At 40.6% G+C, this 26,934-nt stretch overlaps 1 protein-coding gene and 1 pseudogene across 1 annotated transcript; both read left to right on the top strand.

Moving 5' to 3' along the window:
• Window positions 1–1,563: 1,563 nt before the first annotated feature.
• On the top strand, window positions 1,564–5,285 carry LOC139400233 (zinc finger protein 585A-like; annotated as a pseudogene).
• A 3,586-nt stretch (window positions 5,286–8,871) lies between these two features.
• Window positions 8,872–22,531, top strand: LOC139400234 (zinc finger protein 180-like). The gene is made up of 3 exons (XM_071145219.1): window positions 8,872–8,932; window positions 11,884–12,126; window positions 20,224–22,531. Exons 2-3 carry the CDS (start codon window positions 12,024–12,026, stop codon window positions 21,357–21,359), a joined length of 1,239 nt encoding a protein of 412 aa, XP_071001320.1. The 5' UTR covers window positions 8,872–8,932; window positions 11,884–12,023; the 3' UTR covers window positions 21,360–22,531.
• The last annotated feature ends 4,403 nt before the right edge of the window (window positions 22,532–26,934 follow it).

Genomic DNA, 26,934 nt, shown 5'->3' with positions numbered 1-26,934 from the left:
CTCATTTCAAAATAGGCCATGGCATCATCACTGTCAATATTGAATTATGATTTGTTTGCTGCACAGAATATCAGATCTCAACAACGATTGGAGAAGTGTTGAACATAACCAGTAGACTACCACATCCTGATGATTTATATCTGATACATATATTTTTAATATTTTATAAATCAATTTGTATGAACATCTCAAGGATGATCAATGGAAACAGGATGCACCTGAGTTCATTTCAGAAGTTTGGGGTCACTTAACACCAGTCTCAACGTCAACCAGTCTCAATTTAATTATAGAATAAGGCTGTAACATAAGAAAATGTGGAAAAAGTCAAGGGGTCTGAATACTTTCCGAGGGCACTGTCAGACCCCTTCCCATTTCTCCCATTTTGGTACGTTACAGCCTTTTTCTAAAATTGATTCCATGTTTTTCCTCGTCAATCTACACACAATACCCCATAATGACATCACAATATCCCATAATGACATCACAATATCCCATAATGACATCACAATACCCCATAATGACAAAGCCAAAACAGGTTTTTAGAAATTCTTGCAAATGTAATTTTAAAAAAGAATAATTGCTTATTTACCTAAGTTTTCAGACCCTTTGCTATGAGATGATCCTTGAGATGTTTCTACAACTTGGAGTCCACTTGTGGTAAATTCAATTGATTGGACATGATTTGGACAGGCACACACCTGTCTATGTCAGGTCCCACATTTGACACTGCATGTCAGAGTAAAAACATGTGACCAGTCTTTAGGCATTGTTTCAGATCTCTATGGCTTCCTCAACATGTGACCAGTCTTTAGGCATTGTTTCAGGCTTTTACTCTGAAAAATGAGGGAGATACACCGCTTTCAATGAGAGGACAGTGGACATTTCCATCCATATGAGCCAGACACATGATCTAGAGCGTGCATTTCTTGTTTACCTTTTTCCATTGACAAAGCTTTCGTCCGGTTGAAATATTATTGATTATTTATGACAAAAGCAACCTGAAGATTGATTTTAAACATCGTTTGACATGTTTCTACCATCTTTTATTGTACTTTATGACTTTTCGAGAGTGCGCTTTGTGCCTTTGGATTTCTGAACTAAACGCACCAACAAAACGGAGGTATTTGGACATAAAGATGAACTTTATCGAAGAAAACAAACATTTGTTGTCTAACATGGAGACCTGGGAGTGCCACCAGATGAAGATCATCAAAGGTAAGTGATTAATTTTAATGCTATTTCTGACTTTTGTGAAGCTCTCCTTGGTTGGAAAATGGCTGTATGGGTTTCTGTGTCTAGTCGCTGATCTAACATAATTGCCGTAAAGCCTTTTTGAAATCTGACACAGCGGTTGCATTAAGGGGAAGTTTATCTGTATTCGTATGTTTAACACTTGTATCTTTTATCAATGTTTATGATGAGTATTTCTGATGTGGCTCTATGCACTTTCACCGGATGTTTGTTTGAGACAATGCATTTCTGAACACAACACACCAATTTCAAATGGGGTTTTTGGACATAAAGATTAACTTTATCGAACAAAACACACATTTATTGTGTAACATGAAGTACTGTGAGTGCCATCTGATGAAGATCATCAAAGGTTAGTGATTAATTTAATCGCTACTTCTGACTTTTATGAGACCTCTCCTTGGCTGGAAAATGACTGTATGGTTTTCTGTGACTAGGTGCTGACCCAACATAATCGTTTGGTGTGCTTTCGCCGTAAAGCCTATTTGAAATCGAACACTGTGGCTGGATTTATAAGAAGTTTGTCTTTAAAATGGTGTAAAATAATTTTAATTGTGGAATTTGAACCAGACAGGTTAAGCACTTTGTGACAACTACTGATGTAAAAAGGGCTTCATAAAATACATTTGAATAACATGTATATCACACCAACTGACTGTTTTTTCTGATGTTCACACAGGATACCATGTTGAGACATTCTCCACATCCAGAGAGCAACAGCAGGAAGATCAGAGAGCTAAGAGGTCTCATCACTGCCCACATTGTGAAGAGATTTTCCCATTTCTATCAAAGCTAAAAATACACCTAAAAATACACACAGGAGAGAAGCCTTACTCTTGCTCTGACTGTGGAAAATGTTTTAAAACATCAAATGAGCTAAAAGTTCATCAGACAACACACACAGGAGAGAAGCCTTTCTTCTGCCCTGACTGTGGAACTAGTTTCTCTCAGCTTTACCACTTAAAATCACATGAACGTATACATACAGGGGAGAAGCCATACTCCTGCTCTGACTGTGGGAAATGTTTTAAAACATCAAATGAGCTAAAGGTTCATCAGAGAACACACACAGGAGAGAAGCCTTATTACTGCTCTGATTGTGGAAAAAGTTTTAAAACATCAAATGAGCTAAAAGTTCACCAGAGAACACACACAGGAGAGAAGCCTTACGTCTGCTCTGACTGTGGGGCGAGTTTCTCTCAGCTGGGCACCTTAAAAACACACCAACGTATACACACAGGAGCGAAGCCTTACGTCTGCTCTGACTGTGGAACCAGTTTCTCGCAACTTTCCAACTTAAAATCACACCAAAGTATACACACAGGAGCGAAGCCTTATTCCTGCTCTGAGTGTGGAACTAGGTTCTCTAAATTTTCCATCTTAAAATCACACCAACGTATACATACAGGAGAGAAGCCTTACGTCTGCTCTGATTGTGGAAAACGTTTTAAAACATCAACTGAGCTAAAAGTTCACCAGAGAACACACACAGGAGAGAAGCCTTACGTCTGTTCTGACTGTGGAACTAGTTTCTCGCAACTTTCCAACTTAAAATCACATGAACGTATACATACAGGAGAGAAGCCTTTCTTCTGCTCTGACTGTGGGGCGAGTTTCTCTCAGATGGGCACCTTAAAATCACACCAACGTATACACACAGGAGCGAAGCCTTATTCCAGCTCTGACTGTGGAAAATGTTTTAAAACATCAAATGAGCTAAAAGTTCATCAGACAACACACACAGGAGAGAAGCCTTTCTTCTGCCCTGACTGTGGAACTAGTTTCTCTCAGCTTTCCCACTTAAAATCACATGAACGTCTACATACAGGGGAGAAGCCATACTCCTGCTCTGACTGTGGGAAATGTTTTAAAACATTATATGAGCTAAAAGTTCATCAGAGAACACACACAGAAGAGAAGCCTTATTACTGCTCTGATTGTGGAAAACGTTTTAAAACATCAAATGAGCTAAAAGTTCACCAGAGAACACACACAGAAGATAAGCCTTATTCCTGCTCTGACTGTGGAAAATGTTTTAAAACATCAAATGAGCTAAAAGTTCACCAGAGAACACACACAGGAGAGAAGCCTTATTACTGCTCTGATTGTGGAAAACGTTTTAAAACATCAAATGAGCTAAAAGTTCACCAGAGAACACACACAGGAGAGAAGCCTTATTACTGCTCTGATTGTGGAAAACGTTTTAAAACATCAACTGAGCTAAAAGTTCACCAGAGAACACACACAGGAGAGAAGCCTTATTCCTGCTCTGACTGTGGAACTAGTTTCTCGCAACTTTCCAACTTAAAATCACATGAACGTATACATACAGGACAGAAGCCTTTCTTCTGCTCTGACTGTGGGGCGAGTTTCTCTCAGATGGGCACCTTAAAATCACACCAACGTATACACACAGGAGCGAAGCCTTATTCCTGCTCTGACTGTGGAAAATGTTTTAAAACATCAAATGAGCTAAAAGTTCATCAAAGAACACACACGGGAGAGAAGCCTTATTCCTGCTCTGACTGTGGAACTAGTTTCTCGCAACTTTCCAACTTAAAATCACATGAACGTATACATACAGGGGAGAAGCCATACTCCTGCTCTGACTGTGGAAAATGCTTCACAACATCAACTAAGCTAAAAGTTCATCGGAGAACACGTACAGGAGAAAAGCCTTACTCCTGTTCTGACTGTGGGGTGAGTTTCTCTTGACTGGATACCTTAAACACACACCAACATATACATAAAGGAGAGAAGCCATACTCTTGCTCTGTTTGTGTTAAATGCTTCAAAACAGCCACCAAGCTAATAGTTCATCAGAGAACACACGCATGAGAGAAGCCTGCTTACGTCTGCTCTGACTTTTGGGTGAGTTTCTCTCACCATAGCAACTTAACACACCAATGTAGTCACACAGGAGAGAAGTCTTACTCCTGCTCTGTGGAAGGGTGGGCGTGTAACTCAAACTTCTAGCCAAAGGCTGCTGTGTTTAGAATCTCATCAAGGAGGACTGTAGCATTTTAGCTAATCAGCAACTTTGCAACTACTTACTACTTTTTAGCTATTACCTAGCATGTTAGCTTAGCATGCAACTACTTAGTATGTTAGCTAACCTTTCCCCTAAAACCATTTAACCCCTCACCCCTAACCTAGCTAACATTAGCAACAACAAATTGGAATTCGTAACATATCATACATATTACAAGTTCGTAACATATTGTATGAATAGCAATGCGTAAAATAACGTAAGAATTGTAATTCGTAACATACGATACGTCCTACAAGTCGTATTATACTGAACAATTTAAACACAACAATTTCAAAGATGTATAGTTCGTATAAGGAAATCAGTCATTTTAAATAAGAGGCCATAATCTATGGATTTCACATGACTGGGCAGGGGCTCCGCCATGGGTGGGACTTGGGAGGGCATAGGCCCACTTGGGAGCCAGGACCATTCAATCAGCATGACTTTTTCCCCACAAAAGGTCTTGATTACAGACAGAAATACTACTCAGCCCCCTCCCAGACAATCCTGCAGGTGAAGAGGCCCTGGGCTGCCGTGGTTACATGTGATCTGTAGTTGTGAGGCCGGTTGGATGTACTGCCAAATTCTCTAAAAGGACGTTAGAGGTGGCTTATGGTAGAGATATACATATTGAATTCTCTCCTGCAGTCATCATGCAATTGCACATTCCCTGAACTTGAGATATATGTGACATTGTGTTGTGTGGCCTTTTATTGTCCCCCAGCACAAGGTGCACTTGTGTAATGATAATGCTGTTTTATCAACATCTTGATATGCCACACCTGTCAGGTGGATGAATTATCTTGACAAAGGCTGAAATGCTCACGAACAGGGATAGTAACAAAGTTGGTCACAACATATGAGAGAAAGTAGCTTTTTCTGTACATGGAACATTACTGGAATGTTTTATTTCAGCTCATGAAACCAACACTTTACATGTTTAGTTTATATTTCAGTTCAGTTTATATTGGTATTGTAATGTAACCTAACATACTAAATGGAGTGGCACGGATGTTTTTGTAATACATAATACAGTCAGGAGTTCTCTCTGACCCTGTGATGTCACCAGCACATTAAGTACATTCATCTTAAGATAGCCATGTGAGACAACCACATATCACAGTTAACACATTTCTCCTCAATTAGTCAGTGTAAGTAGGACAAGTGTCACATTATTAATATTACTTGTATTTTTTTTGGGGGGATACTCTTTAAAGACGTAGGATCTCAGACCTTTTCGGGCAGATGGACCGGGACTCTGCTGTTGTTATTAAAGCCGCATACAGACATGGTCTCTTTTTTTTGTTTTCTTGAGTAAGGCAGCTGCAAAATGCAGGTGTTTCAGCCAGCTCAGTGCTTTCTGTGGAGGTGGGGCAAGCCAGCAGAAAATACTGAGCTTTGCGCCGTGATTGGCTCAGTGTCCTGTCATTCATGGGGACAAGACGTCACTGCCAAGTCTAAGGGTAGAACTTGAAAATTCAAGCCCCTTGGATGCTGCCATAGAGTTACATTAGAAGTGCCCATCCAAGAAGGCTCAAGGTCATTGTCCACAGATAAAATAACATAAAATCATGTGATATCTACAGTTGCTTTGATTGGACTGATCATGTCAACATCGTACTTTCAACATCTGAGCTAGCAGTCATCATCATGAATCAAGTTGACAATCTACTGGCAAATCCTTTTTTACAATTTTTTTTGTATTATATATATATATATATTTTTACCCAATTTCGTGGTGTCCAATTGTTTAGTAGCTACTATCTTGTCTCATCGCTACAACTCCCGTGCGGGCTCGGGAGAGACGAAGGTTGAAAGTCATGCGTCCTCCGATACACAACCCAACCAAGCCGCACTGCTTCTTAACACAGCGCCATCCAACCCGGAAGCCAGCCTCACCAATGTGCCGGAGGAAACACCGTGCACCTGGCAACCTTGGACTCCACAGGAGTCGCTGGTGCGCGATGAGACAAGGAAATCCCTACCGGCCAAGCCCTCCCTAACCTGGACGACTGATAAGAAGTTCAAACAGGTGCCATTAATACAGGTGGAGGACAGAGGAGCCTCTTAATGAAGAAGTTACAGGTCTGAGAGAGCCAGAAATCTTGCTTGTTTGTAGGTGACCAAATACTTATTTTCCACCATAATTTGCAAATAAATTCATTAAAAATCCGACAATGTGATTTTCTGGATTTTTTTTCTCATTTTGTCTGTCATAGTTGAAGTGTACCTATGATAAATTACAGGCCTCTCTCAACTTTTTAAGTGGGAGAACTTGCACAATTGGTGGCTGACTAAATACGTTTTTTGCCCCACTGTATAATGCCCTGTATATGCTTCAAACTACAAATGTATGGATCTATATGGTAAAGACAATGGCATAATGGAAAATGCATGTCCAATGCTTATCTTTGTATTAGTATTATCTGCATTAAATCACCTAGGTAGAGTAGTAGTTATCTCTATTAATATTATCTCTGTATTAGTATTACCAACATTACAACACCTATTAGAGCAGTGGTTATCTCTGTATTAGTATTATCTCTATTACCAACATTAAAACACCTAGGTAGAGCAGAGTGGACAGAGCAACCCACAGGTGTTTCATCTCCACACTGGGATGATTTTAACAGTGCAACTCCACACAGGCCTCATGCCTCTCAGGTAGGAGGGTACCAGAAGTAAAATAATAAAAAACACAAAACTAATGAAGGAGCACACAGTCACCAACAATATGTCACTGTTGTCAATACTTTCAACTGGCTCAGATCGCTGTTACAGTACAGCACCACCAAATTCCATGTATTAAGTAACCATCTGTCTTATGGAAACATAATGTAACATATCATTTTGTTTTGAGAGTCCCGGATTATACTTTCTATGTTACATCTAGTCTATGAGACGAGGCTGCTCCTTAACCTACATTATAAACACACAGATCAAGAGGTGTGTTTTCCCTTCAGCATCTGCATGTGGCATAATCTCACCCACCTCACATCATGAATCTAAAATGGTTAACCTTTGCTGTGAGTGATGGGAAAAAAATCTGACTAAGGCAATTACTTGAATAATTCAATGGATGTTTTGTTTCCAAATTTGATGATTAATTTGTCTTGTTTAAAAAAGAAATTGACTTCGCTATGGGGCCGTCAATGGGAATGGGGCCGTGCTTCAGCTGAACTACAGTACCGAAAATGCCCTCTGAGCACAGTGGAAAGCATGCTTACAGACTGGAAGCCTGGCCCCTTGATCCAAAAGAGGTGTAATTGCAGACCGCAATTAGGGGCGTTCTCTGATATCGGGTGTTTCATGATATCTACTTTAAACCAATTGATGCTCCCCATTGGTCCGTGGCCGTTTCTTTTGCATTGGGACAACTGTTGTTGATATCTGTTACATTGTAGCTAACCCTAACCTTTTTCCTAACCTTAACCTCAGTCTCCTAACCTACCACGGTAATTCACCTAAATTGCCACTTTAATTATCCTAACCTGTAAGGGGCACACTCCAACACTCAGACATAGTCTGCGTTCCTAAATTCGCTCTGGCTATATACTCCGATTTCAGACCACTCTCGTCTGAGTGCTAGAGGGCAGAATAATTGATGAAAAAGGAACGCTCAACACCCCTTGAATACGGCCGGTGTCAGTAAACGTCGGGAAAAAAAAGCATAATTAAATTGTTGCGTGTAGCACAGTTAAAGTCACCAATGCTCTGGATAACATGAACACAGCCTAACCAGCTCTGCTAAGGCGAGTAAAATGGTCAGAGTTCTCTCATTTGTACTGAAAGTAGCTAACCAGTTATCTTGGATGCTTGACTGCCGTTGTGAGGTCAGAACGCTTGAATCAACCCTCCTCCTCCGCCAGAGCGTCCAGTGTGTCTCTGAACGCTCCGAGAGCGATACGAACTGACAGTCTGACAACGCTCTGAATTTACGAACGACCAAGCGCACTCTGGCACTCCAGATTGAATTTAAGATCACACCCATAATTTACTAACAAAGCATTTGTGTTTAGTGAGTGCGACAGATCAGATGCAGTAGGCATGCCCAAATTGAACAATTTTCCTGTCCTGCTAATCATTCAAAATCTAACGAGTACTTTTGGGTGTCAGGGAAAATGTATGGAGTTGAAAGTACATTATTTTCTTTAGGAATGTAGTGAAGTAAAAGGGGAAGTTGTCAAAAATATCAAAAGTAAAGTACAGATACTCCCAAAACTCCATACATTTTCCCTGACACCCAAAAGTACTGATGTGGCATTTAAATATTTGTACTTAAGTACTTTACACCACTAATTGCAGGGAATACTGACTGAAGATGTTCCTCCCTACGAGGCCCATGAGACTGTGTAGGGATGTGATTTGAATCGGACTGTGACTGAACGAGTGGGAAGTTTTTATTGATATATTTGTGTATTTGGTTTTGATGTCGTTGTTCCCCCTCCCCTTTTCAACATTGGACGTGTATCTTTTTCTACAGTTTACTAACCTTACAGTAGGTGGTGGCAGACACGTTATAGTTGTGCATATGTCAGTACACCAGAGAACAAGATGACGCTGATGCACATTTCGTAGTTTGGAACAGGAAGTTCCGGGTAGAAACGACAGAACTGTGTTGTTATGTCCGTTTAAAATGTATCATTGTAGGTATGTAATAGCATGTTTAACTTTCTAATGTCGAAAGAATATATAACATGCTAGGTAACAAATCCGTTTCACGCCTGGTAATGGTGTTAATTGTATGTGTTATTTTGGAGTCGAACCGAGTGAGTGAAGAACGTGATTAAAAACGATTTTACAAGTCACATAGACTTTGGGTTTGTCTTAGTGTATGTACATAATTTCGTCAAAGTCATTTCATAAAGATTCCATTTATTTAAGTTCGTTTTTACATGTTCTTGGTTTTGTGTAAAATGTTTATGAGCTGGTAAATAGCCTCGTCCGAACCATCCTGTTCTCGCGAGTTTACATACACTGTTTCGTCAATGTAAGCTCGCGAGATCAGGATGATTCGGACGAGGCAAGTCAAATGGCGGCTTCAACGGTTTCGGTCGTCTTTCTAGGAGTTTGCTCGTGGTGAAATGGCGACATGAGGCTGTGTGATGAAGTGTCAAAATAGAGGGAAGCTAGCTGAAGTTATCCTTCACCATTTGGAGAGAGAGGCCAACTGCATGGAATGGCGTCGATTAATGCAGATGAATCGGAGCACGTATCAAACTCATTCCATGGAGGACCAAGTGTCTGGGTGTTTTCGCTCCACACCTGTACTTGATTAATGAATTAAGGTCACTATTTAGAAAGGAACTCCCCTCATCTGATTGTCTAGGTTTTAATTGAAAGGAAAACCTGATGAGAATTGGCCCTCAATAGAATGAGTTTGACACCCCTGAAACAATGGAAATGGAGAGTTTGAGAAGCAACAGCTGTGCTGGAATGCGATCAATGTGGGGGACAGTTCTGATGATATGGAGCGGGAGGATGAGGGCCTAGTATGTGAATGTTCTGTAGTGGGAAGACATAGGAAGAACAGAGATAATGATACTGGAAGCAGGGGTGCATGTAGTATAGTAACTAGAGGCCCAAGGTAGGGAGCTAGAGTAATAATGTGTTAGAGTGGAAAGTTGGGATGGTGTTTGAGGAGACTACAGGGCCTCATTCACACCCTGATTAACCAAGGCCATAAAAAGAGGTGAAGTTAAACTGGGATGCAGCCGTATAAATGAGAACTTGTTCTGAACTAGCCTACCTGGTTAAGTAAAGGTGAAATAAAACATTGAAAGTGGTAGATTGTTAATATCTTGTGCTGGTCAGGTTCAGCAAGGGAAGATTCTTCAATTGGAAAATCATAATGGGACGAAGCTCAGAAGCCATGACCCTGGAGCTGATGCTAAATTGAAGGGAGTAATAATCTCTGAGGTCCCAATATCTATGTCCATGGATGATATTGTTAAAGACCATGTGAAGGGGGACAGAGTGGTTGAAGCCTAAAGGTTGATCAGTAGGAAAGAGGGTTAAAGAAGTGAAAGCTTATCAGTGCTGTTGAGATGTTAGAAGGTTTTGTCTGGAAAAGTACAGAATAGGATTCCTTAGCTTCAATGTCAGAGAATTTGACCCAGCCTCATCAATCAACCAATCAAATGTATTTATAAAGCCCTTCTTACATCAGCTGATAACACAAAGTGCTGTACAGAAACGCAGCCTAAAACCCCAAACAGCAAGCAATGCAGGTGAAGAAGCACAGTGGCTAGGAAAAACTCCCTAGAAAGGCCAGAACCTAGGAAGAAACCTTGAGAGGAACCAGGCTATGAGGGGTGGCCAGTCCTCTTCTGGCTGTGCTGGGTGGAGATGTTCATAGATGACCAGCAGGGTCAAATAATAATGGTGGTTGTCGAGGGTGCAACAGGTCAGCACCTCAGGAGTAAATGTCAGTTGGCTTTTCATAGCCGATCATTGAGAGTTTCTCTACCGCTCCTGCTGTCTCTAGAGAGTTGAAAACTGCATGTCTGGGACAGTTAGCTCATCCTGTGAACCGGTCAGGGTTCCATGACAGCAGGCAGAACAGTTGAAACTGGAGCAGCAACAGTGAATCATCAGTGTTTTTAAATGCCAAAGAATGGGACATGTAGCTGTTGAGTGAAAAGATGTGCCAAGTGTGTTGGGGAACATGATTACAGTAAATGTTGGAGCAATGTGACAGTTAAGTGTTGCAATTGTGTGGAGGACAAAGAGCAGCATTTGGTGGATGCCAGGTGCAGAGAGATGCTCAGAGATATAGAATCTGTCATGAGGTATCATATGCAGAGGCTGTAAGACAGACTGGTGGAACTACAGTGCAGACTGATGGAGCTTCCATGGCATGTCCCGTAGTAAGAGGACCTACTGTCAGACTGATGGAGCTTCCATGGCTGGTCCCGTAGTAAGAGGACCTACTGTCAGACTGATGGAGCTACCATGGCTGGTCCTGTAGTAAGAGGACCTACTGTTAGAACTGGTCTTTCTAATAGTCCTGACATGGTTTCGAGGCCTGTTCAGAAATCTTGTGCCCATAAATGTGCTGTTACAAAGGATACTTTAGTTGTGAATAAAATGTACTTCATAGCTTTCATTGGTAAGCTTATCAACAACTTGGATTGTGTAAAGCAGAAATACCAGGTTGAAAGTTATCTTGTAAACTGCATCAGAGTTGTTGGGGGTAACAGATGTTACTGTCGGTATGGTTTTTGATAAGCTGGATAACCTGGGGGTGGATTGTCTCAGCATGATATAAACCCCAATGTTTACAAACGCAGAAAGGGTTCTCTTGATAAAGTTTATTGGGGGGTGTGGGAGGGTTTTTGGGGAAGGGGAGGGTGTGGTAGAAGTTAATAGGGATTTATGTGGGATTTAGGAAGTCTACGATAGATTAAGTGCACTTATGTTGTGCAATTTAAAATGTGTACTTTGTGTCTGATGTGAATTAATATTTTGTCAGGGATTAGCTACCCGATCTACTGAAATTAGATAATTGATCAAGAAAAAATAGAAAATATTTTTACAGAATGACGTGCCAGAACTGTCAAGAAAATAACTTTTGTGTCCGTTTGTCTTTATTACTACAGACCGATTAAGTCTGAGGCCAGTAACATCAACAGTGAGGACAAACACAGCCCGCTTCTCTCCTTCCACACTGAGTCCAAACCTACAGTCACTGGGTCCTGATTGTGACAGTGGAGCCCAGTTTGCACTGCAGGATCCAGAGATGGCATCAGTGAAGCTGGAAGACTGCAGTCAAACACTGGAGCTGAATGTCAACATTAAAGATGAAGAAGAGGAGGAGAAGATTGGGACATCTGTTAGTCATGGTAAGAGCTGTTTCTATCTATAAGTTATCTTCGTATATTAGACTTCCATAAGTTATGACCAGTCTATTGCTAGGTTTAATTCTGTAATTCTGACATCACACATCCCTGAACAACTCAAGACTTCACAGCGAAGCAAAAACTATTTAAACTTGTAACTCCTGCCTTTGCCCACACATTGTCTCAAGAACGTTGAAAATGTTTAATACCCTCAATCACCAAGTTAGGTATACCTCATTTCAAAATAGGCCATGGCATCATCACTGTCAATATTGAATTATGATTTGTTTGCTGCACAGAATATCAGATCTCAACAACGATTGGAGAAGTGTTGAACATAACCAGTAGACTACCACATCCTGATGATTTATATCTGATACATATATATTTAATATTTTATATTTCATCTCAAGGATGATCAATGGAAACAGGATGCACCTGAGCTCAATTCAAAAGTTTGGGGTCACTTAACACCAGTCTCAACGTCAACAGCGAAGAGGCGACTCCGGGATGCTGACCTTCTAGGCAGAGTTGTAAAGGACAGTTTTATTGCTTCTTTAGTCAGAACCACAGTTTTCAGCGACAGAGACGAAGGTTGAACGTCATGCGTCCTCCGACACACAACCCAACCAAGCCACACTGCTTCTTAACACAGCGCGCATATAACCCGGAAGCCAGCCGCACCAATGTGTCGGAGGAAACACTGTGCAACCTTGGTTAGCGTGCACTGCGCCCGGTCCGCCACAGGAGTCGCTGGTGCGCAATGAGGATATCCGCTAGGCCAATTGTGCGTTGCCAATTGTGCGCAGCCCTTAACCACTGCGCCACCCGGGAGGCCCTCAAAAGGGTTTTCTAATGATGAATTAGCCTTTTAAAATGATCAACTTGGATTAGCTAACACAACATGCCATTGGATCACAGGAGTGATGGTTGCTGATAATGGGCCTCTGTTCGCCTATGTAGATATTCCATAAAATATCTGCCGTTTCCAGCTACAATAGTCATTTACAACAATAACAATGTCTACACTGTATTTCTGATCAATTTGATGTTATTTTAATGGACAATCAATGTGCTTTTCTTTCAAAACAAGGACATTTCTACGTGACCCCAGACGTTTGAACAGTAGTGGATATTTAATATTTTGTATATATCAAGTTGTAGAAACATCTCAAGGAAGCATCTGAACTCAATTTTGAGTCTCTTGTTTTAAGTTTTAAATTTTTTAATACATTTTCAAAAATGCCTAAACCTGTTTTCACTTTGTCATTATGGGGTATTGTGTGTAGATTGCTGAGGATATATTTTTATTTAATTATAGAATTAGGCTGTAACATAACAATGTGGAAAAAGTCAAGGGGTCTGAATACTTTCCGAGGGCACTGTCAGACCCCTTCCCATTTCTCCCATTATGGTACGTTACAGCCTTCTTCTATGTTTTTCCTCGTCAATCTACACACAATACCCCATAATGACATCACAATATCCCATAATGACATCACAATACCCCATAATGACATCACAATACCCCATAATAACAAAGCCAAAACAGGTTTTTAGAAATTCTTGCAAATGTAATAAATTTTTTTTTAAAATTGCTTATTTACATAACTTTTCAGACCTTTTGCTATGAGATGATCCTTGAGATGTTTCTACAACTTGGAGTCCACCTGTGGTAAATTCAATTGATTGGACATGATTTGGACAGGCACACACCTGTCTATGTCAGGTCCCACATTTGACACTGCATGTCAGAGTTAAAACCAAGTCATGAGGTGGAAGGATTTGTCTGTAGAGCTCCGTGACAGGATTGTGTCGGCACAGATCTGGAGACCGGTACCAAACCATTTCTGCAGCATTAAAGGTCGAAAGAACACAGAGGCCTCCATTATTCTTCAATGGAAGAAGTTTGGAACCACCAAGACTCTTCCTAGAGCTGGCCACCCGGACAAACCGAGCAATCGGGGGATAAGGGCCTTGGTCAGGGAGGTGGCCAAGAACCCGATGGTTCTTCTCTGTCAGAGCTCCAGAGTTCCTCTATGGAGACGAGAGAATCTTCCAGAAGGACAACATTCTCTGCAGGACTCCACTAATCATGCCTTTATGGTAGAGTGTCCAGACGGAAGCCACTCCTCCGTAAAAGGCACATGACAGTCCGCTTGGAATTTGCCAAAAGGCACCTAAAGGACTCTGACCATGAGAAACAAGATTCTCTGGTCTGATGAAACCAAGATTGAACTCTTTGGCCTGAATGCCAAGCGTCATGTCTGGAGAAAACCTGGCACCATCCCTACAGTGAAGCATAGTTGTGGTAGCAGCATGCTGTGGGGATATTTTTCAGCGGCAGGGACTGGGTGACTAGTCAGGATCACGGGACAGATGAACATAGCAAAGTATAGAGAGATCCTTTATGAAAACCAACTTGAGAGCACTCGGGACCTCAGACTAGGGTGAAGATTCACCTTCCAACAGGACAACGACCCGAAGCACACAGCCAAGACAACGTGGAAGTGGCTTCGGTACAAGTCTCTGAATGTCATTGAGTGGCCCAGCCAGAACCCGGACTTGAACCCGATCTCTGGAGAGACCTGAAAATAGCTTTGCAGAGACGATCCCCATCCAACCTGACAGAGCTTGAGAGCTTCTGCAGAGAAGAATGGGAGAAACTCCCCAAATACAAGTATGCCAAGCTTGTAGCTTCATACCCAACAAGACTCAAGGCTGTAATTGCTGCCAGAGGTGCTTCAACTAACTATTGTATAAAGGGTCTGAATACTTATGTAAATGTAATATTTCAGTTATTTCTAAAAAAACTGTTTTTGCCCTTGTCATTTTGGGGTATTGTGATGCCATTATGGGGTATTGCGATGTCATTTTGGGGTATTGCGATGTCATTTTGGGGTATTGCGATGTCATTATGGGGTATTGTGATGTCGTTATGGGGTATTGTGATGCCATTATGGGGGTATTGCGATGTCATTTTGGGGTATTGTGATGTCATTGTGGGGTATTGTGATGTCATTTTGGGGTATTGCGATGTCATTATGGGGTATTGTTTGTAGATTGATATGAAGGGAAAAAAACGATTTAATCAATTTTAGAATAAGGCTGTAATGTAACAAGACGTGGAAAAAAAATCAAGGGGTCTATTTACTTTTTGAATGCAGTGTAGATGTTATTTCATGCTACTGAGACTTGTATGGATGACACCAGTATTGTCAGCATTTGTTTTATTCACTGGTCTATCTGGAGTGTTCAGAGTGTAGACTTAAGAAGTGAAGTAGACAAACTGCCAGTGTTTTAAAGTTCTCTGAAATTAGTCTGTGTAGTTACTAACCCTTGTGATGTTGAGTGGAGGATGATATCGCTCATCATTTTCACCACTTTTGCCTCTTATTAGTTTTTGACACCTACCCAGTTTTAGAATAGTTTGATTCCCCTTCCCATACAGTCTACTGAAATTAATACATACACTACCGTTGAAAAGTTTAGGGTCACTTAGAAATGTCCTTGTTTTTGAAAGAAAATTGTTTTTTTTTGTCCATTAAAATCACATCAAATTGACCATTAATACAGTGTAGACGTTGTTAATGTTGTAAATGACTTGTAGCTGGAAACTGATGATTTTTTAAAATGGAATATCTACATAGGTGTACAGAGGCCCATTATCAGCAACCATCACTCCTGTGATCCAATGGCATGTTGTGTTAGCTAATCAAAGTTGATAATTTTAAAGGGCTAATTGATCATTACAAAACCCTTTTGCAATTATGTTAGCACAGCTGAAAACTGTGGTGCTGATAAAAGAAGCAATAAAACGGTCCTTAGACTAGTTGAGTATCTGGGTCATTTGTCGGTTCGATTACAGGCTCAAAATGGCCAGAAACAACGACCTTTCTTCTGAAATGAAGGCTATTCCATGTGAGAAATTTCCAAGAAACTGAAGATCTCGTGCAGTTCTGTGTACTACTCCCTTCACAGAACAGTGCAAACATGGACATTTGTAACTTTAGAATTTATTCATTTATTTCATCACTAATGGTAGTGTATTTAAAAAATAAAAAAAATTAACCTTTATTTAACTTTCTTAGCTTACTGGTTGTTGTCCGGAATTTCCGATGACTGACGTGCCCAAAGTAAACTGCCCAGAAGCTAGGATATGCATATACTATCCAATGCTATATATATATAGCATTGGATAGAAAACACTCTGAAGTTTCTAAAACTGTAAAAATAATGTCTGTGGGTATAACAGAACTGATATGACAGGCGAAAACCTTGAGTAAAATCCATCCGGAATTTTTATTTATTGAGGTCAAAGATTTTTTAAATTCTTGCCTATGGGATATTCAAATTGATAGGACCCAGATTGCAGTTCCTTTGGCTTCCACTAGATGTCAACAGTCTTTAGAAAGTGTTTCATGCTTGTTTTTTGAAAAATGAGTAATTGTAGTTTTTCCAAGATGTCCCCCATTAGAAAAGTAGTCATGTTGCACGCATCAACGAGAGTGCGCTCTTCGTTATTTATCTTTGCTATTGAACACACTATTCTCCATCTTAAATATTATTGTTTATTTACATATTAGAATACCTGAGGATTAATTGGAAACTTCGTTTTACTTTTTTGGACGATCTTTACTGGTAACCTTAAGGATTAGTTTGTGTGCATGTTGAACGAGTGACCTACTGAATCAAGCGCGCCATCTAAACTGATAGTTTTGGGATATAATGAAGGATATTATCGAACAAAACGACCATTCATTGTGTAGCTGGGACCCTTGGGATTGCAATCAGAGGAAGATCTTCAAAGGTAAGTGATTTATTTAATTGCTGTCTGTGATTTTGTGACGCCTGTGCTGGTTGAAAAAGTATTTTGACGTGGGGAGCTGTCCTCAGATAATCGCATGGTATGCTTTCTCCGTAAAGCCTTTTTCAAATCTGACAACGCAGTTGGATTAACAAGAAGCATTTAAATTATGTAAAACACTTATATTTTCATGAATGTTTAATATTCCGATTTTTGTATTTTGAATTTCGCGCTCTGCAATTTCACCGGATGTTGTCGTAGGTGTCCTGCTAGCGTTTGGACATAGGCAAGTCAGTTAAGAACAAATTCTTATTTTCAATGATGGCCTAGGAACATTGGGTTAATTGCCTTGTTCAGGGGCAGAACGACAGATTTTTACCTTGTCAGCTCGGGGATTCGATCTTGCAACCTTTCGGTTGCTCTAACCACTAGGCTACCTGTCACCCGGTATGGCCAGAAGAGGACTGGTCACCACTCTGAGCCTGGGTCCTCTCTCGGTTTCTTCCTAGGTTCCTGCTTTCTAGGGAGTTTTTTTGTGGCCACTGTGCTTCTACATCTGCATTGCTTGCTCCTTGGGGATTTTAGGCTGGGTTTCTGTTAACCTCTCTGGGACCGTTTGGGACGCGAGCGTCCCACCTTTCAACTGCCAGTAAAAACTGCAGGGCGCCAAATTCAAAACAACAGAAATCCCATAATTAATATTCCTCAAACATACAAGTATTTTACACCATTTTAAAGATAAAATTCTCGTTAATCCAACCACAGTGTCCGATTTCAAAAACGCTTTTTGGTGAAAGCAGAACATATCGTTATGTTAGGTCAGAGCCAAGTCACAGAAAGCGTTCAGCCATTTCCAACCAAAGAGTGGAGTCACAAAAAGCAGAAATATCGATAAAATGAATCACCTACCTTTGATGATCTTCATCAGAAGACACTCCTAGGACATCATGTTACACAATACATGTATGTTTTGTTCGGTAAAGTTCATATTTATATCCAAAAATCTGAGTTTACATAGAGCGTTACGTTCAGTAGTTCCAAAACATGCAGAGATTTTTGCAGAAAGCCACATCAATTACAGAAATGCTCATAATAAATGTTGATGAAAATACAATAATTATGCACGGAATTATAGATACACTTCTCCTTAATGAAACCGCTGTGTCCGATTTCAAAAAAACTGAGTACGGCGCTCAGACAACAAAATCAAGCCAAACAAATTTCCGCCATGTTGGAGTCGAGAGATGTCAGAATAACATGATAAATATCCACTTTCAGTCCATAGCAACATGTCAAACGATGTTTAGAATCAATCTTTAGGGCGTTTTTAACATAAATCTTCATTAATGTTCTAACCGGACAATTCCTTTGTCTCTACAAATGAAGTGGAACGTAGCTACCTTTCACGTGAGCGCGCCAGACCGAGGCTGTGGCACACTGCCAGACCAGGCACACCAGGCACACTGCCAGGTTCTAAATACTGTTGACATCTAGTGGAAGCCTTGGGAAGTGAAAAATAACTAACATCACACGGTATCTTCAATAGGAGCTGAGTTGAATAACTACAAACCTCAGATTTCCCACTTCCTGGTAGGATTTTTCTCAGGATTTTGCCTGCCATATGAGTTCTGTTATACTCACAGACATCATTCAAACAGTTTTAGAAACGTCAGATTGTTTTCTATCCAAATGTTCTATTTATATGCATATTCTAGATTTTTCAGCTGAGTAGCAGGCAGCTTAATTTGGGCACGTTTTTCATCCAAGCTACCCAATACTGCCCCCTACCCCAAAGAAGTTAACTTCACTGGGGTAGGGGGCAGCATTTGGAATTTTGGATGAAAAGCGTGCCCAAATTAAACTGCCTGCTACTTGGGCCCATAAGCTAGGATATGCATATAATTAGTCGATTTGGATAGAAAACACTGTTAAAATAATGTTAAAATAATGTCCGAGTATAACAGAACTGATATGGCAGGCGAAAACCCGAGGAAAATCCAACCAGGAAGTACTATTATTTTGAAAGGCTGTTTTTCCATTGAAAGCCTATCCACCATACAAAGACCCAGTCTTCCTCAACATGTGACCAGTCTTTAGGCATTGTTTCAGATCTCTATGGCTTCCTCAACATGTGACCAGTCTTTAGGCATTGTTTCAGGCTTTTACTCTGAAAAATGAGGGAGATACACCGCTTTCAATGAGGGGACAGTGGAAATTTCCATCCATATGAGCCAGGCAAGTGATCGAGAGCGCGCATTTCTTGTTTACCTTTTTCCATTGACGAAGCTTTTGTCCGGTTGAAATATTATTGATTATTTATGACAAAAGCAACCTGAAGATTAATTTTAAACATCGTTTGACATGTTTCTACCATCTTTTATTGTACTATATGACTTTTCGAGAGTGCTTATTGCCTTTGGATTTCTGAACTAAACGCACCAACAAAATGGAGGTATTTGGACATAAAGATGAACTTTATCGAACAAAACAAACATTTATTGTCTAACATGGAGACCTGGGAGTGCCACCAGATGAAGATCATCAAAGGTAAGTGATTAATTTTAATGCTATTTCTGACTTTTGTGAAGCTCTCCTTGGTTGGAAAATGGCTGTATGGGTTTCTGTTTCCAGTCGCTGAACTAACATAATCGCAAAGTGTGCTTTCGCCGTAAAGCCGTTTTGAAATCTGACACAGCGGTTGCATTAAGGAGAAGTTTATCTGTATTCGTATGTTTAACACTTGTCTCATTTATCAATGTTTATGATGAGTATTTCTGATGTGGCTCTATGCACTTTCACCGGATGCTTGTTTGAGACAATGCATTTCTGAACACAACACACCAATTTCAAATGAGGTTTTTGGACATAAATATTAACTTTATCGAACAAAACACACATTTATTGTGTAACATGAAGTCCTGTGAGTGCCATCTGATGAAGATCATCAAAGGTTAGTGATTAATTGAATCGCTATTTCTGACTTTTATGAGACCTCTCCTTGGCTGGAAAATGGCGTTTGGTTTTCTGTGACTAGGTGCTGACCTAACATAATCGTTTGGTGTGCTTTCGCCGTAAAGCCTATTTGAAATTTTACACTGTGGCTGGATTTACAAGAAGTTTATCTTTAAAATGGTGTGAAATACTTGTATGTTTGAGGAATTTTTCATTATGGGATTTGAACCAGACAGGTTAAGCACTTTGTGACAACTACTGATGTAAAAAGGGCTTCATAAAATACATTTGATTAACATGTATATCACACCAACTGACTGGTTCTTCTGATGTTCACACAGGATACCACGTTGAGACATTCTCTACATCCAGAGAGCATCAGCAGGAAGATCAGAGAGCTAAGAAGTCTCATCACTGCCCACATTGTGAAAAGATTTTCCCATTTCTATCAAAGCTAAAAATACACCTAAAAACACACACAGGAGAGAAGCCTTACTCCTGCCCTGACTGTGGAACTCGTTTCTCTCAACTTTCCCACTTAAAATCACATGAACGTCTACATACAGGGGAGAAGCCATACTCCTGCTCTGACTGTGGAAAACGTTTTAAAACATTATATGACCTAAAAGTTCACCAGAGAACACACACAGGAGATAAGCCTTACGTCTGCTCTGACTGTGGAAAATGCTTCACAACATCAACTCATCTAAAAGTTCATCAGAGAACTCACACAGGAGAGAAGCCTTTCTTCTGCCCTGACTGTGGAACTCGTTTCTCTACATTTTCCCACTTAAAAACACATGAACGTATACACACAGGGGAGAAGCCATACTCCTGCTCTGACTGTGGAAAACGTTTTAAAACATTATATGACCTAAAAGTTCACCAGAGAACACACACAGGAGATAAGCCTTTCTTCTGCTCTGACTGTGGAAAATGCTTCACAACATCAACTCATCTAAAAGTTCATCAGAGAACACACACAGGAGAGAAGCCTTATTACTGCTCTGACTGTGGGAAATGTTTTAAAACATCAAATGAGCTAAAAGTTCACCAGAGAACACACACAGGAGAGAAGCCTTTCTTCTGCCCTGACTGTGGAAAATGCTTCACAATATCAAATCATCTAAAAGTTCATCAGAGAACACACACAGGAGAGAAGCCTTATTACTGCTCTGACTGTGGGAAATGTTTTAAAACATCAAATGAGCTAAAAGTTCACCAGAGAACACACTCAGGAGAGAAGCCTTTCTTCTGCCCTGACTGTGTTAAAGGTTTTAAAACATCAACTCAGCTCAAAGTTCATCAGAGGACTCTCACAGGAGAGAAGCCTTTCTTCTGCTCTGACTGTGGGGCGAGTTTCTCTCATCTGGGCACCTTAAAAACACACCAACTTATACACACCGGAGAGACTTATACCCACTGCCTTACGTCTGCTCTGACTGTGGAAAATGCTTCAAAACATCAACTGAGCTAAAAGTTAATCAGAGAACACACGCAGGCGAGAAGCCATATTACTGCTCTGACTGTGGAACTAGCTTCTCTAAACATTCCCACTTAAAAACACATATACAATGGGGCAAAAAGGTATTTAGTCAGCCACCAATTGTGCAAGTTCTCCCACTTAAAAAGATGAGAGAGGCCTGTAATTTTCATCATAGGTACACTTCAACTATGACAGACAAAATTAGAATTTTTTTTCTAGAAAATCACATTGTAGGATTTTTAATGAATTTATTTGCAAATTATGGTGGAAAATAAGTATTTCTATGTCTATTGTGCACGTTCCCTAAACTTGAGACATCTGTGACATTGTGTGTCCTTTTTTTTGTCCCCCAGCACAAGGTGCACCTGTGTAATGATATTGCTGTTTTATCAGCATCTTGATATGCCACACCTGTTAGGTGGATGGATTATCTTGACAAAGGCTGAAATGCTCACTAACAAGGATATAAACAAGGTTGTGCACAACATTTGAGAGAAATTAGCTTTTTGTGCATATGGAACATTGCATTTCAGCTCATGAAACCAACACTTTACATGTTTAGTTGATATTTTAGTTCAGTTTTTATTGGTAGGCCAATGTAATGTAACCTAACATACAAATGGAGTGGAATGGATGTTTTTGTCATATATAATACGTTTTGCTCTGAGACCAGGTTGTCCCTCTGCAGTATTCTGTGTGAAGGAGCTAGTAGACACTTTTTTATTAAACCTTTATTTAACTAGGCAAGTCAGTTAAGAACAAATTCTTATTTACAATGATGGCCTAGGAACAGTGGGTTAACTACCTTGTTCAGAGGCAGAACAACAGATTTTTACCTTTTCAGCTCAGGGATTCGATCAAGCAACCTTTTGGTTACTGACCCAACGCTCTAACCACTAGGCTACCTTCCGCCCCTAACATGTATCAGATAGAGATGGTGTGATGATCACTTTTCACCACTAGTTTGGGGGGGGGGGGGGGGGGGGGGGGTTGTTTTAAAACTTTATTTAATGATACACAGTTTATGAAATGAATACATGTGTTTATTAATTGTCTGTAAAACTAGATGAGTTATTTTAGTTACTGATCATGAATGTGTTTGGAAAACTGCATTGAAAACTTTATTGATCTGCCAATGAAAAATAAAGTTACATGAATATGTACTGGTCAACCTCTTCTTCTCTTTAGTATTCAGTTGTTCATATTAGATCTGACAGTATGAATGGTTCTTATGGTTGTATTCAGTTCTTCATATTAGATCTGACAGTATGAATGGTTCTTATTGGCTGAGTGCCTGGAGTGTTTTTGTATGACTACAGTCAGGAGTTCTCTCTGACCCTGTGATGTCACCAGCACATTAAGTAGATTCATCTTAAGATAGCCAGGTGAGACAACCACATGTCACAGTAAATACATTTCTCCTCAATTAGCCAGTGTCACTTATTATTATTAGTAGTAGTAGTAGTATTATTTGGGGGGGATACTCTTTAAAGACCTTTTCGGGCAGATGGGCAGGGACTCTGCTCTCCTAGCATCAGAAGGAAGCTGGTGCCACCATTGGGGTGCCAGGACAGAGAAGTGCTTTGACTGGGCTGAGAGGGAGCTTGACCTCCTGTAGCAGTGGGACGGCCATGAGACCAGAGGTGGCAGAACTGAGTGCTCGGGTTGGGATACAGGGTTTGAGCCTGAAGGTAGAGATGGGGCAGTTCCTCTTGCTGCACCGTAATTAAGCACCATTGTCTTGTAGTGGATATGAGCTTCGACTGGAAGCCAGTGGAATGTACGGAGGAGCAGGGTGACATGGGGGAACTTGGGAAGGTTAAACACCCAGATGGACTGCAGTGTTCTAGAGAAGTTCAGTGGAGACCCATCATTCAGGGCAGGTGAGCCACCTGTTTTGAGCCCCACAGTTATAGCGATAAAACATGGACTCTTTTTTTGTTTTCTTGAGTAAGGCAGCTCCAAAATGCAGGTCTTCAGCCTTCTGTGGAGGTGTGGCAAGCCCGCAGAAAATAGGGAGCTTTGCGCCGTAATCGGCTCAGTGTTCTGTCATTCATGGGGACAATACGTCATTGCCAAGTCTAAGGGTTGAAATGGAAAATTCAAGCCCCTTGGGTGCTGCCATAGAGTTACATTAGAAGTGCCCATCCAAGAAGGCTTAAGGTCATTGTCCACAGATAGAATAACTTCAAATCATGTATCTACAGTCGCTTTGATTGGACTGATCATGTCAACATCCTACTTTCAACATCTGAGCTAGCAGTCATCATCATGAATCAAGTTGACAGTCTACTGGCAAATCCTGGCAAATTCTTATTTACAAGGAAGGCCTACCCCAGCCAATCCCCACCGATGCTGGGCCAATTGTGCGCTTCCCTATGGGACTCCCAATCATGACCAGATGTGATTCAGCTAGGATTCGAACCAGGGACTGTAGTGATGTCTCTTGCACTGAGATGAGGTGCCTTAGACTGCTGCACCACTCAAGAGCCCTTAAAAGGTTTGGCCCAATGTAGGGCAGGAGTTTGAAGGCACAAGCAGGGAGCCCAGCCACCAGAGAATTGAGAAATGTTTTGGTACTCTTCCCCAGATCTGTGCCTCACCACAAATCTGCCTCGGAGCTCGATGGAAAATGTATTTGACCTCGTTGCTTGGTTTTTGCTCTGACTTGCACTGTCAACTGTGGGACCTTAAAAAGACAGGTCTGATCCTTTTCCAATCATGTCCATGCATTTGATTTTGCCACAGGTGGACTCCAATCAAGTTGTAGAAACATCTCAAGGATGATCAATGGAAACAGGATGCACTTGAGCTGAATTTTGAGTCTCAGAGGAAAGGGTCTGTGTCACGAATATTACCGAAGGTGGCTCCCCTTCTTGTTCGGGTGGCGCTCGGCAGTCGTCGTCGCCGGTCTACTAGCTGCCACCGATCCTTTGTCCCGTGTTCGTTTGGTTTTGTCTAATTGGTTTCACCTGTTCATTGTTAGGTTGTTAGGGTGGGGTTATTTAAGTTTGTTTAGCCCGCTTCTGTTTGTGCGGGCTTGTTCTTCTGTATTTGTGAGAGGTGTTCGTGTTTTGTTGGGTTTTCTCTCTGTCCTGGTATTTTACCTAAGGGTACTATCTTGTTTTTATAGTTACTCCTGTGTTGGGTATAACTATTTTGTTCCTTTGATTTTGGACATTAAAGCGTGTTTTTTCCCACATCCTTTGCTCTCTGCGCCTGACTCCACACCCATTCACTCATTGAGCGTTACAGTCTGAATATTTATGCAAATAAGGTATTCATTTTTATAAATTGACAAATTTATAAATAACTTTTTTCGCTTTGTCATTGTGTGTATATTGATGAGGGGTAAAAAATGCATTTAATAAATTGTTGTATAAGCCTGTAACGTAACAATATGTGGAAAAAGTCAAGGGGTCTTGTATAATGCCCTGTATATGCTTTAAACTACAATTTAAGGATCTGAAGTGGTAAACACAAAGGCATAATGGGAAATGCATGTCCAATGGTTATCTCTGTATGAGTCACATTAAAACACTAGGTAGGACAGTGGTTATCTGTATTAGTATTACCAACATAAAAACACCTAGGTAGAGCAGTGGTTATCTCTGTATTAGTATTATCTCTGTTTCACCCACATTAAAACACCTAGGTAGAGCAGTGGTTCTCTCAGTATTAGTATTATCTCTGTATTATCCACATTAGAACACCTAGATAGAACAGTGGTTCTCTCGGTATTAGTATTATCTCTGTGTTTCCCACATTAAAACACCTAGATAGAACAGTGGTTCTCTCGGTATTAGTATCTCTGTATTACCCTAGGTAGAGCAGTGGTTCTCTCGGTGTTAGTATTATCTTTGTATTACCCACATTAAAACACCTAGGTAGAGCAGTGGTTCTCTCAGTATTAGTATTATCTCTGTATTACCCACATTAAAACACCTAGGTAGAGCAGAGAGGACAGAGCATGTGGCTTTGCAACACACAGGTGTTTCATCTCCACACTGGGATGATTTTAACAGTGCAACGCCACACAGGCCTCATGCCTCTCATGTAGGAGGGTACCAGAAATAAATGAATAAAAAACACAAAACTAATGAAGGAGCACACAGGGCCACAGCACTTCAGGAACACACAGTCACCAACAATATGTCCCTGGCGACAATACTTTCAACTGGCTCAGCTTGCTGTTACAGTACAGCACCACCAAATTCCATTTATTAAGTAACCGTCTGTCTTATGGAACCATAATGTAACATATCATTTTGTTTTGAGAGTCCCGGATTATACTTTCTATGTTACATGGAGTCTATGAGACGAGGCTGCTCCTTAACCTACATTATAAACACACAGATCAAGAGGTGTGTTTTCCCTTCAGCATCTGTATGTGGCATAAGCTCACCCACCTCACATCATGAATCTAAAATAGTTAACTTTGGCTGTGAGTGATGGGAAAAAAATCTGACTAAGGCAATTACTTGAATAATTCAATGGATGTTTTGTTTACACATTTGATGAGTAATTTGTCTTGTTTAATTAAAAAAAGAAATTGACTTCGCTATGGGGCCGTCAATGGGAATTGGGCCATGATTCAGCTGAACTGCAGTACCGAAAATGCCATCTGAGCACAGTGGAAAGCATGCGTGTAGACTGGAAGCCTGGCCCCTTGATCCGAGAAGGATGTAATTGCAGACCGCAATTAGGGGCGTTCTCTAATATCGGGTGTTTCATGATATCAAGTTTACACCAATTGATGCTCCCCATTGGTCCGTGGCCGTTTCTTTTGCGTTGGGTACAACAGTTGTTGAGAACTGAAGAATTGTAGCTATGCCTAACCTTAACCTTTTTCCTAACCTTAATCTCAGTCTCATAACCACCGTTAATTATCATAACCTGCCACATTCGTTATCCAATCCTGCATGGTAAACAAATCCCTAACCCTAACCCTCACCCTTTTCCTAACCTTAACCTCAGTCTCCTGACCTCCACTTTAATTATCCTAACCTGTTATGTATGCTTTGTGCCTAGTTAAATAAATAAATATATATAATATATATATATTTTTTTTTTCACCAATAGTCTCCATCAGTTTCATAACACCGAAATGTCATGTGTCAATTTGGATTATATCAGGGAACATCCACATCAAGAAACTGTACAGTAGTTCTCCTACTGGGAGGCGCGGAAACAGTTTAAAGAGCGATTGGTGCTGAGGAAGCTATGGCAGTGGAGGAAGCTATGGCAGCCTGTTGAGAATCATAATGACGTTTACCAGTTGAAGGATACCGATAGTAAATATTAATTGTACGTGCGGCTGAAAGGTTTTTGGGAGTTCAGGAATTCATTTTGGAAGCATTGCAGCCAGTGGTGGAGAAAGTACCCAATTGTCATAATTGAGTAAAAGTAAAGATACTTGAGTCCTTTTCTATCAAGGTAAAAGTGAAAGCCACCCAGTTAAATACTACTTGAGTAAAAGTCTAAAAGTATTTGGTTTGACATTTACATACGTATCAAAGGTAAATGTAATTGCTAAAATATACTTAAGTATCAAAAGTAAAAGGAG

The sequence above is a fragment of the Oncorhynchus clarkii genome, unplaced genomic scaffold (genome assembly GCF_045791955.1).
Source record: "Oncorhynchus clarkii lewisi isolate Uvic-CL-2024 unplaced genomic scaffold, UVic_Ocla_1.0 unplaced_contig_4742_pilon_pilon, whole genome shotgun sequence".
NCBI classification, from domain to species: domain Eukaryota; kingdom Metazoa; phylum Chordata; class Actinopteri; order Salmoniformes; family Salmonidae; genus Oncorhynchus; species Oncorhynchus clarkii.
This window is presented reverse-complemented; position numbering and strand designations above follow the sequence as displayed.